The 12477-nt window shown below is 43.2% G+C and overlaps 1 protein-coding gene across 1 annotated transcript in view; it reads left to right on the top strand.

Moving 5' to 3' along the window:
* The window catches only part of PSMC6 (proteasome 26S subunit, ATPase 6), a 36045-nt gene extending 27401 nt beyond the window's left edge, over positions 1–8644 (top strand). Inside the window, exons 10-16 of the mRNA XM_070749414.1 lie at positions 217–278; positions 363–486; positions 2209–2270; positions 6053–6173; positions 6266–6346; positions 6900–6971; positions 8165–8644. Of these exons, the coding sequence (XP_070605515.1) occupies positions 217–278; positions 363–486; positions 2209–2270; positions 6053–6173; positions 6266–6346; positions 6900–6971; positions 8165–8283 (641 nt within the window). The 3' untranslated portion in view covers positions 8284–8644. The remainder of the gene's footprint in view (positions 1–216; positions 279–362; positions 487–2208; positions 2271–6052; positions 6174–6265; positions 6347–6899; positions 6972–8164) is intronic.
* Positions 8645–12477: the final 3833 nt, after the last annotated feature.

The following is a 12477-nucleotide window of genomic DNA, read 5'->3' as shown; positions in this document are numbered from 1 at the left end:
ATTAGAGTTTAAGGAGAAAATTGTTAAAAACAAATTGGTTGAATAATTGTGGGCAATTAAAATAGTCTTATCCACTTTATGAGTTCAGCCGCAGTATGCCACCAAAGGCTGAAGCCAGGCCCTTGAAGATCTGTGCTTCACCATGTCACCTCAACTATATGTCTGTCACATTGATTCTTTATTTCTTGCATCATCTTTGGTATATTGTCACTTCAGGAACAGGGAAGACTCTCCTGGCTAGAGCTGTTGCCAGTCAGCTAGACTGCAATTTCCTAAAGGTAAAATTAATGGTTTATTTCTGACCTCTTAACCCCAACATTTTTTTGACTTTCAAGCGCCACTTACTGATTTTTTTTTCGCAGGTTGTGTCTAGTTCCATTGTAGACAAATACATTGGGGAAAGTGCTCGGTTGATCAGAGAAATGTTCAACTATGCCAGGGACCATCAGCCCTGTATCATCTTCATGGATGAAATTGATGCTATTGGTAAGGATGCAGGCTTCTTAAAATCTGAGAGTGTGATGATTTTTTTTAAATTAGCTGCTCAAAGAACCGCTGTGTTCCCTGGAACAGGAAAGCGGACTTAGCAGGAATTGAAAATGAAAAAGTCAACAATATCACTCCTGATCTCACTATATCAAAGATCTGTGGCCCTTAAAGTCCAATATCAGCAGCCATTCTGGAATATAGCTAACTGGAATCCATTGAGATGGGAAAAGTTATTGGATTTATATGCCGCCCTGAGTTTGCGGAGAGGGGCGGCATATAAATCCAATAAATCTAAAATAATAAAGCTGCAAATACTTCTCCAAACTCTCCCACCACCTTTTTCTTTGTCTTTTCTTTCTTTCCTCTTCCCCTCTATCTCCTATTGCAAATACTTTCTCTCATCTCTCTTTGCTGTTCCTGCTGCCTATATTTGCATATGCAAAGAAAGCTCCCACCTATCCCCCCCAAAGGCTCATCTAATGATGGAGCCCGTCATAATCACGCCTGGGCGCCTGGTTGTCTCAGAATTCCATTTGTCACAGAGGTGTGATTTTAGTTTCACAATACAAGAGCCTTTTCCCTTGTCTAACACCTGCCTCACTTCCTCAGAAGAACTGCCTGTGAATCAAATCCCTTGGATTTCTCACCTCTGATCTACAAATTGTATAACAATCTTTCTATTGTTCCTGGTCTCTCCCTGTCTTGGAAAGTTGGCACTTAATAAAGTTTGATCATTTCTCCTTAGCATTGAGCTCCTTTATTCAGCAAAAATTCCATGATACTATTTATTTCATTCTTAACCTGCATTTATTATTTTTATAAATAGCTCAAGATGGCCTGTATAGTCTGGAGGGTTAGGGTTAGGGTTAGACGGGCTACAAGACGGGCTACAAGAATGGTGGAAGGTCTTGAGCATAAAACGTATCAGGAAAGACTTAATGAACTCAATCTGTATAGTCTGGAGGACAGAAGGAAAAGGGGGACATGATCAAAACATTTAAATATGTTAAAGGGTTAAATAAGGTTCAGGAGGGAAGTGTTTTTAATAGGAAAGTGAACACAAGAACAAGGGGACACAATCTGAAGTTAGTTGGGGAAAGATCAAAAGCAACACAAGAAAATATTATTTTACTGAAAGAGTAGTAGATCCTTGGAACAAACTTCCAGCAGACGTGGTTGGTAAATCCACAGTAACTGAATTTAAACACGCCTGGGATAAACATATATCCATTGTAAGATAAAATACAGGAAATAGTATAAGGGCAGACTAGATGGACCATGATGTCTTTTCCTGCCGTCAGTCTTCTATGTTTCTATGGCCAACATATCTAATTCTCCTTTTTCCTCATTTGAGGCAGGAACTCTGTGAAATGCATTGGGCTGGGACAGAGGTCCACAGTCACCTATCAGGCTTAGTGCTGAGGGAGGAGGGGAGCTGCAATTAAAACTGGTTTATTCTTTGGGCGAATACCTTTTTATTTATTTTTATTTATTAATTAATTAGATTTGTATGCTACCCTTTTCCAAGGGCAGCATACAAATCTTAAATCTTTTAAATCTTAATGCCTAGTCAGCTATCATCAGATAGTCAACTATCATCAGATATTTTTTGGGAATACCAGATATCATTTTATATTTGGCTCTGTTCTAAATTAAAATCTTACGTCAAATGTTTTGCTTGGTGAGATACCAACTACTCTTCCATGCTGCTTTCTTTAGGTGGTCGCCGTTTTTCTGAGGGAACTTCAGCTGACAGAGAGATCCAGAGAACTTTAATGGAGGTAAAACTTATATATGTTAAGTGTGGTATCTTTCAAACACCAGTTTTAGGCAGGCAAGCAAAAAGTGAAATAGAGATGGGTTTGGTTTTCTATAATGTATTGGGTGTGCTCACCCTTTTGGGGGGGGGGGGGATAATTTTTTCTCCACCCTTGCCAACATACAAAATCACATACCTTCAAATTTCAATGCAATACAATATAATATCAGTCACCAAATTCTTAATTAAAATTCTTAATTTATATCTGTTTTGTTTCGGTATACATTATTCTTCTTGTGCTACCTGCTTTTCTAATTTTGTCACCTGGATTTCAAAGATTGTTTTCTGTTCTTATTCAAGTTCAAAATGCTATTAGCTATCAAAATTTCTATTGGCTATTTGCTTTTATCGAATAAATCTATGCCATAGTGCAGCGGTCCCCAAACTACGGCCCGCGGGCCGGATGCGGCCCGCTGAGGTCATTTACCCGGCCCGTGGCAGCGTACGAGATTTTACCATCTATAATATACTAAGTTCCGAATGTCATCTCCACTCTGCTGCCGAGCGTCTGGCGGCGGCAAGGAAGAGGAAAGCCAGGAGGGCGGGGAGGAAAGCACCCTATGGCAGAGCAGCAACAGTTCCTCTGAGAAAGAAATTGGCCAATTGCTTTCCTCCCCGCCCCCTGGCTTTCCGCCTCCTCCTCCTCCAGACGCTCATCTGCAGACCGTCTTTGTCCCTCCAGTGCGGCTTTTTTGCTTTTTTTTTTTTTGCACCGGTGAGGTTTGCGCGCGCTTGGGCACTTTTGGCGTGTGGGGGGTCTGCTGCGGAGAGGGAGAGAGAGAGAGAAAGAGGGAGACATAGAAAGGGAGTGTGAGAGAGAAATAACGCAAGAAAGAGAGGGAGAGAGAGAGCGGGAGAGTGCTGCTTTTTTGCTTCTTCGCTGCCCGCGGGGAGCCTGGAAGCCCTGCAAGAGCGTCTGGAGGGGGCAGTAAACAAGACCGGCTCTTCCCGCGGGCAGCGAAGAAGCAAAAAAGCAGCACTCTCCGGCTCTCTCTCTCCCTCACCGGTGCAAAAAAAAAACGCAAAAAAACCGAACGGAGGCGGCGGCGGCGAGCTCAAGGAACCAAGAGCCGGTCTTTCTCCGCGCTGAATTGTTGCAGCTTCTGAGGCCGCCTCCGCCTCCAGGCGAAGGGATCTCCTCGGTGGGCGGCCTCGGTCCGAAAAGGACCGGCTGTTGGTCCCTTGGCGGAGGCAGAGGCGGCCTCAGAGGCAATTGTTGCAGCCTCTGAGGCCGCCTCTGCCTCCGCCAAGGGGCCAACAGCCGGTCCTTTTCGGACCGAGGCCGCCCACCGAGGAGATCCCTTCGCCTGGAGGCGGATGCGGCCTCAGAAGCTGCAACAATTCAGCGCGGAGAAAGACCGGCTCTTGGTTCCTTGAGCTCGCCGCCGCCGCCTCTGTTCGGGCGAAGGGATCTCCTTGGTGGGCGGCGGCGGCTGCAGCTTCAAGAGACCAACAGCCGGTCCTCGTTGAGCTGAGCTTCCTTTGGCTTCCTTCGAGGCGGCAGGTGAGCTTTGCAGTTTTGCCTCGAAGAAAGCCAAAGGAAGCTCAGTTTGGGGGCGGGCCTGAAGCCGCCGCCGCCTACTCTGCCCCGCACTTAGTCTGCACCGGGCAGCTCTGGCGGGCGCGGGGCAGCAGGGCAAGCCGCGAAGGTGGCGCAGCCAAACGTGGGTCGAGCGGGAGGGCACTGAGCAGTTGCGTGGGGTGGCGGTGGGGCGGTTGGCTGCAAGGCACTGGCGCCGGCGGCAGCTTGATGTGTTGCAGGACGCCGCACATTGCTGCGCTGGGCATGGGGCTGGCACCTCTGTCCCGGCCCAGCCAGTGGGCCAGTGCCAGTCCGTGCCCATGCCCAGCGCAGCGCCAGCAATGTACTGCGACCCGACGTTGGTGCCACTGTCTTGGAGCTTCTGCTTGCAGCCGACTGGCTCGCGGCGCGTTGCAGGGCAGAAAAAAAAAGAAGAGAGGAAGGAAGAGAGAAGAAAAGGAGAGAGAGAGAAGGAAAGCATGAGAGAGAGGGAGAGAAAACAAGTGAGAGGGGGAGGGAATGTGAGAGAGAGAAAGAGAAAAATGAGAAAATGATGGAGGGAAAGAACGAGGGAGAGGGAAACAAAACAAATGAGACAGAAGGGAAAAAAAGGGAGAGGGAAGAGAAGTGGGAAGGAGGGAGGGAGGGAAAGAAGAAGAAATGGAGGGAACAAGGAAGGAAGGAAGAATGAAATGAATTGAGGGGTGGAGGAAGGAAGGACTTTTGGGGGGGGGCGGTGTAAATTTTTTAAAAAATTTCTCTCAACATACATTCAAACAATACAATGTACCATCTAATTTTCCCTGAATAAAATGCAGTATTTTGTCAGTAACTAATATCAATCATCAAAAAAGTTGCAAAAGTTTTTTTTTCTAATGTTGTGATCCAGGTACATACTTTTCTTTTAATTAAATTCCCTCCTTAATGTTCCTTCTAAAAGTACAACACCAATTATATTTCTAACTTAACCATTATGCCAAAGTGCTTTCTTCTTTCTTTATATATTTTTCTATAAATATTTTTCTATATTTTTCTATAAACCAAGAAAACCTTGTATAACCAATCAGATGTTAACAAAAGAAAATTAAAAACAAAACATAAACATATATGAATCTCAGACTTCTTTCCCCCCCCAAATAGTACGTTCCCATTTTGTTTTTTACATTAAAATAAGGTATGTGCAGTGTGCATAGGGATTTGTTCATAGTTTTTTTTATAGTCCGGCCCTCCAACAGTCTGAGGGACAGTGAACTGGCCCCCTGTGTAAAAAGTTTGGGGACCCCTGCCATAGTGCCTCAATCCATTTCTTGTATTCTTACTTATCTCATTCATGTTTTAAACTATTAGATTTGTTCTTACATTGTCTTTGTTATTGTTGTGAGCCGCCCCGAGTTTACGGAGAGGGGCGGCAATCTAAATAATAATAATAATAATAATAATAATAATAATAATAATAATAATCAACCCTTATTTTAAAATAGCTGCCCTTTAAGAAGAAAGATCCAAATTTACTTCTCTTCAAACAACAAAAAATATCAATTCATATCAACGATTTCATGCCTTAAATCTAATTATAACAATAGCAATACAGGGTAGAAACAAAAAAAATATTATTAAAAGTTCAAATTACATTATCTTCTTTCTGTACTTAAATTATACCATCTCTTTCATTTAACAAATATATCATTTCAAATTTAGCAAATCAAAATTGTAATATAACATATTTTTTCTTTTTTTTTCACTGTAAATATCTTCCACTGTCAATCCCAATGTAATACTCTTCCCTAAACTATTTATTTTCATTGTCAATCTCAGTGTGCTCACACCTTTTATTTTGAATAAAATGGTGGCTTTATATTGTCCAGTTATATAAATGGAGATATGATTAAGTAACTATGTCTCTGACCTTTGTATTTTAAAGAAAGAAACTTTTCTTTCACTTGGTAAATCAAAACTTTACAAAATGAATGACTTTAAATAAAGTTCCTATTGACAACTGCTCTGACCATATTTTCATTTTTTGCAAAAATTACAACTTTCAAGAGTTAAAATTCTTGTGGATTCTAAGATTGTGTCTTGGCCCAAGTACTGTGTTTCTGAAATGTGGCAAATTATGTCCAAAACAACAATATTTTTTTTCTTAATTGTCTTGTTAGAATCAACGTCTTGGTGGAAAAATAGCAAAGTTCACTAAAGCCTATGTTCCTTGCAATATTTTTCAGTTATTGAATCAGATGGATGGATTTGATACTTTACACAGAGTCAAAATGATAATGGCTACAAACAGACCAGATACCCTAGATCCAGCATTGTTACGACCTGGAAGATTGGATAGGAAGATTCGTGAGTAAACTCAATATCCAGCATAATCCTTTGGCTTTGTTTGATACACAAGCAAAATTGGTAATTGAAAAAAAACAACCTTTTTCACCTAGATATTGATTTGCCAAATGAACAAGCTAGGTTAGACATCTTGAAAATCCATGCTGGACCCATAACTAAACATGGAGAAATAGGTAAGTTCCCAAGATCCCATTTGTTTTATAGAGTTCCTGTTCAGTACATACATATTTAATGCAATTCATTGTAAACTTTTCAACTGTTTGGGGCAGAAATTGTCAATCATACAATAGTTTTTAAAAGTATAATCTTTTTCTTTCTGAGACATTTACATACTGTATTTATTTTATATAATTTCCTTTTTCCTCCTGGAGGTTTAGAACAGCATAATCTATAAAGTGGGTCCTAGCTGGGGTTGAAGTTTAGCAATTTTGCATCGGTTGCCCGTGCTTCCAGAATTGTATTCATCTTACTTTAGGAAATAGTCTAGTACCCTTCAAAACAGTAAATATGATCTTGCAAGGAGAGTTTTGAAGAATCTTCAACTGGTTCAAAAGTGTCTTCCCAGATTATTGTATAGCTCTAAAATTGCAATACACCAGTCAGCATCAGAAGCCTTGATTTGCTTACTCAACTTCACTGAAGCTGGATAGTGAAAAGATCCAGAGATTCTTTAGTATTTTGGGGTCACAATTCTGATTAACCTAGCAATTTGACTCTTCCCATTAGACTACGAAGCAATTGTGAAGCTTTCCGACGGATTTAATGGTGCTGACCTAAGAAACGTCTGTACTGAAGCAGGTAATGAATTCTTTCTATTTTCCTTAGTTCTTAGCTTAACACAGGGCACATAAGAGTGTCCAGGGACTACCGGTGGCATCCGATTCTCTCTTGTGTGGCTGCCAGTGCATGCACACATGCACACCTGGTGGGTGAGACTTTTTTGTATTTCTTTGGCTTGAGTGGTTTAAGGGCTAAAATAGATATTTAAAGCTGCAGGTTCCACTCTTTGAAACTCTGGAAAGCCTCTCTCAAGTGGTGGGTTTGGTCCTCCCATTTGTGGAATGAAGTCCTCAACTTGCCATGCCAAACCTGGTGTGAGAGTTAAATCAAGGATGTGTAAAAAATTAAAATAAACCTTACAGCAGTACTCAACTTATGATCAATTGATCGTTCAAAGTTCTGGCAGGCCTCCCCAGGTCTGAAGATCCAATGGCTACCACCACCACCCCGGCAGTCATGTGACCAGAGTTTGGGTGCCATAGCAACCAGCCCACATTTATGGCCAGCTGCAATATCTTGCAGTCATAATAATCATAATATCTGACAATTTTATTTATTTATACGATTTTTTTATGCCGCCTTTCTCGTTAGACTCAGGACAGCTTACAGCATGTTAGCAATAGGACCTTTTAATAGAGCCAGCCTATTGCCCCCACAATCCGAGTCTTCATTTTACCCTCTTCGGAAGGATGGAAGGCTGAGTCATCCTTGAGCCCGTGATGGGATTTGAACCGTTGACCTGCAGATCTACAGTCAGCTTTAGTGGCCTGCAGTACTGCACTCTACCTGCTGCGCCACCTCAGCTCATGTATTTTTTCAGGAACCAGCATTTACTTCTAATTTCTGATTTAAGAAAAACACCCATTGCGGACAATGAGATACTTAACTACCTCTGTGTTTGCTTTACAGCTCTAACGATTCATTTAAGAACTGCCGCATGAAAAGCTTGTAAAATTTGGCACAATAATGTAGTAGCCCAATTAATGATTGGCACGACTTTACAGTTGTAATTCCTGGCTCAATTATGGTCATAAATCAAAGAGTGCTTATATTTGACACAAATGTTTTATGTGGAATGAGGAGCAGTTTTATGCAGTTATTATAGCTCTATCTCCCTGTGGTTCACAAAGGAAATTTTGCCTATCGTGCAGGGGCTGGTTTCAGGCTTTGCTGTTTCCAATAAATATGTTTTCCACGTTATCTTTTTGCAGGTATGTTTGCTATTCGTGCTGATCATGACTTTGTAGTTCAGGAAGACTTCATGAAGGCAGTTAGGAAAGTTGCGGATTCCAAGAAGCTGGAGTCTAAATTGGATTACAAACCAGTCTAAGTGCTGCTCCGTGGTTGATGGCTGACAGTGACTGCTGCATGGGAAATGTGGGGGCTTCCTAGATAAAATGAAAAACAGACTATTCTTTGATTGTGTTATTATTTCAAGTCTATGTATTAATGATGGCAGTTAGCCATTTGTTAATATTAGGTAGGAGTCCGCTGCAACAAGTTTTGTGGCCCTTTGAAAAGAAGATGGCTTTTCAACTCCACGTATGTGCAGTATATAAAATCTGCTTTCAGATAATGACTTTTATCAAATGTACTATAATGATTTCATCTGGAAGTTTTGAAGGTGGCATGCTTGTTTTATATCATTTATTATTTTCTCTTTGAAACAGTAAAAATACACCTTGTTTAAATCAAGTTTGTTAATTGGTTCCTCAGCATCCTATAAATTATGCACCAAAGACAAATTCCTTCTGTGTCCAATCACACTTGGCCAATAAAGAATTCTATTCTACTCTATTAGAAGGAACATCATCTGATGTTGGGCCATGATAAATTGTTGGTATCTTGTCTAAATCCTAAGTAATAATACTTTTCATAGAAGTGTTTTTAATTGAGAAGCTAAAAGCATTTGAAAATTAGAAGAAGTTATATTTTTTCTCTGTTTATTTTTGATATATGCCAGCTTAAATCATTCACACATGGGATGGTTTTTTTTTAAAAAAAGAGCATGTTCTTCTGTTTAAATATCCTGGATTCTATATTTCTTTAAGAGCCATTCTAAGATGAAGTTAAGAACTTGTGACATAGGCCTAGAACACGTTCCCCAGCACATATCAGGATCTCTTAATTTCACAACTACATTGTACCACCAAAGGGGGGGAAAACCAGCTTTGATAATGCTCAAAATTGCAAAACCAAAAAAAAGTTTCATCTTGTGTTCATGGCAGAACTGCTTCCCTTAAATTTGGCTTTTTATTAAATGAGTAATTGGAAATACAGAATAGCCTACTATGGTTACTCTTTGTTCTGTTCCTGGGCTTTCAGCATGAAGCAAATGGCTAAAACCCACTATTTTCAGCTTTAAGTCACACTCTTTATTTGGAAAAACTGCATTGCAAACAAAGCAGTTTTAAAAATGTTTCAGAGAGGATTTTTTCTCTGCCGCGAAAAGATCAGATTAGCTGCCAGGAAAGGCGCCAAGTTTGGCCTAATTGTGTTCCAGAGATAAGAAAGGGAATGAAGCATAGAGAATAAAAGTCATCTCACCAGTTTCTAACAGTCCAGCAATGTCTGGCAAAGAGTTTTTAACAAGGCAGAAATCAGGGTTTTTAAGGGGGCATTTTTGAACACCCCAACTCTAACACAGCGTCCATGAAGCAACGTTGAAGCCCCACACAGAATTTCCCAAAATCCTTTGCTTTTATACTTGCTGGGAGTGTCATCAAATCCCCTAGACGTAAAGCTGCAAACTCATTTCCTTTTAACATATATATGCTGTTGTCTGCTTTGTAACCTACTGAATTGAGCATCTAAGAGTGGTTCATCCACTCTAATGTCTCCTTCATTCTCCAATTGGGACCAATCCCCCATTTATATATCTGCCCCCTCTGGTGGTTCCTCAGGTTCGTCCAGGTCTATTTCTCCCTCCAGGCTCTCTGTATCAGCTGGCAACCCGACTGGCCCAGGGTATCCAGAGGGGTCTGGCTCATCCTCCTCAGAATCTGACATTAGCAGAGGTGGACAAGGAGGCTCACAACACTCTTGTACCTTGATTGCTGCCTAGACCAAAACTGCAAAGTAAAATATTTAATTAGAACTTCTATATTCTGCCTTCCTTCCATGTTACTTACTTCCAAAGCAAATCTCTTTCAGCAAACATACAAGAACTAGTTCACAATCATTCAAAACATTAAGAAATGCATCTAAAAGTTGGTTTAAAGCATTCAAGTAACTGGAACCAGGCATATTGCACTGAATATAAAAATGGTCGCTAGCAATAAAAAAGTTGGATTCTCCCAGGTTTATTTGTAAGAGGCTAGGTCAGTGATGGCGAACCTTTTTTTCCTTGGGTGTCGAAAGAGCGTATGTGTGCTATCATGTGCACGAGTGCCCACACTCATAATTCAATTCCTGGGGAGGACAAAAACAGCTTCCCCTACCCCCCTGGAGGCCCTCTGGTGACCGGAAATGACCTGTTTCCCAACTTCTGATAGGCCCAGTAGGCTTGTATTTCACCCTCCCCAGGCTCCAAAGGCTTGCCTGGAACTGGGAAGCGGTGGGGGATAAAAACACCTCCATTCCCCCAGAGGCTCTCTGGAAGCCAAAAACGTCTTCTCCAGAGCCTCTGAGAGTCTGGCACACACATTCATGTTGGAACTGAGCTAGGGCAATGGCTCGCATACTAGTAGATAAGGCTCCATGTATTCTTGCTCTGAACTATTTTGCAAACATCTGTTCTCATTTCCAAAGTCGGGGAAATCTATAGTTTAGATAAAGGGGATATTTCAGATAACCAGATATACAGTGTTCCCTCAATTTTCGCGGGTTCGAACTTTGTGAATAGTCTATACCAGCGTTTCCCAACCGGTGTGCCGCGGCACACTAGTGTGCCGCGAGACACGGTCAGGTGTGCCGCGAAGCTCCTAGGGAAGCTCCAGCTGGGCGGGGCGCTGCCGGTGCCGGACCGCCGTATCCGGCGTTCTCCTGCTGGGCCCCAAAGAAGGAAGGCGGAAAAAAGGAGGCAGGGGCGGGGAGGTGCAGCAGTAGAAGTAAAGGGAGCCGCGGCCACCCCTGCCTCCCCACGGTGCCTCCGGCCAAACGCGCCCCTGGCATCTCCGCCCTGCCCCATTGCCCGCCCGATCCGCCCACTCTCCTCTGCCGCCACCTCCTGTCTTGGGGCGCGATCTGCCCCCTCTCCTCCGCCGCCACCTTCTGCCTTGGGGCGCGATCCGCACCCTCTCCGCCGCCGCCACCTTCTGCCTTGGGGCGAGCAATCCGGGAGTCCGGGACTGTGTGGCTTTGCGCCATGAAGAGAAAACGGCCGACTTTTCCTGCTGCCGGAGCCGTTCATGGCGCAAAGCGCAAAGCCACACAGTCCCGGACTCCCGGATCGCTCGCTTCTCCGGTCAGCAAAGCCATCTGCCCAGGAAAGCGCCGCGCATTTAAAAAGCGCGATGCTTTTCCGGGCAGCCGGCTTGCTGGCCGGAGAAGCGAGCGATCCGGGAGTCCGGGACTGTGTGGCTTTGCGCCATGAAGAGAAAACGGCAGCAGGCAAAAGTCGGCCGGGCTAACGGGAGGCGGCGCGTGGCCGGGCGCTGGGGACGTCTGGGAGGGTGAGGGGGCTGATGGCTGCTGCCTCTTAGCTGCAGAGCCGGCGGGCGGAGGCGAAGCCAACGGCGCCCTTCACTCTCCGTCTCTCTCTCCTTTTTCTCTCTGTTGCCGGTGTGGTGAACGAGAGAGAAAGAGAGAGAGAAAAAGGAGGGGAGAGAGAATGAGAAAGAAAGAAAGCAAGAGAAAGAGGGAAAGAAAGCAAGAGAGAGAAAGGGGGGAAGGAGGGAGAGGGAGAGACATAGAGGGAGGGAAGGAGAGAGAAAGAGCAAAAAATTGGAAGAAAGAAAGGGATGAAGAGAGAAAGAAGGGAAGAAAGGAAGAGAGAAAGAGGGAGGGAGAAATAGAGTGAAATGGAGGAAGAGATATTTTTTTTGTCCAAAGTTTTCTTTAGCGCCCCCCCCCCCCCCCCCCCGTTCAGTGTTCCCCAGAATTTTGAAAATATTAATAATGTGCTGCGGCTCAAAAAAGGTTGGGAAACACTGGCCTATACAACGGTTTTACCCACCAGATGATGTCATACGTCATTGCCAAACTAATAATTTTTGAAAATAAATAACAAAAAATTGTTAATAAATAATTATGTTTATAAATATCAGGATCACTGAGTGTCTTATTCAATGGTGAGTACCAGAAATAATGGTGAGTAAATGGTTGTTAAGGGAATGGGAAATGGTAATTTAGGGTTTTAAAGTGTTAAGGGATGGCTTGTGATGCTGTCCATAGCCAAAAATGGTGTATTTACTTCCGCATCTCTACTTTGCGGAAATTCGGCATTCGTGGGCGGTCTCGGAACGCATCCCCCGTGGAAATCGAGGGAACACTGTACCCACAAATACTGCATCACTCTTGTTGGGGGTGCTTGTGGCCCGAGCACTCTGCCAGTGAAAACGGGTTCCCGAGCTCAGTTTTCTGC

The sequence above is a fragment of the Erythrolamprus reginae genome, chromosome 1 (assembly GCF_031021105.1).
Source record: "Erythrolamprus reginae isolate rEryReg1 chromosome 1, rEryReg1.hap1, whole genome shotgun sequence".
In the NCBI taxonomy this organism is placed as follows: Eukaryota; Metazoa; Chordata; class Lepidosauria; order Squamata; family Dipsadidae; genus Erythrolamprus; species Erythrolamprus reginae.
The sequence above is the reverse complement of the archived record's forward strand: the minus strand, read 5'-3'. Positions and strand labels throughout refer to the sequence as shown.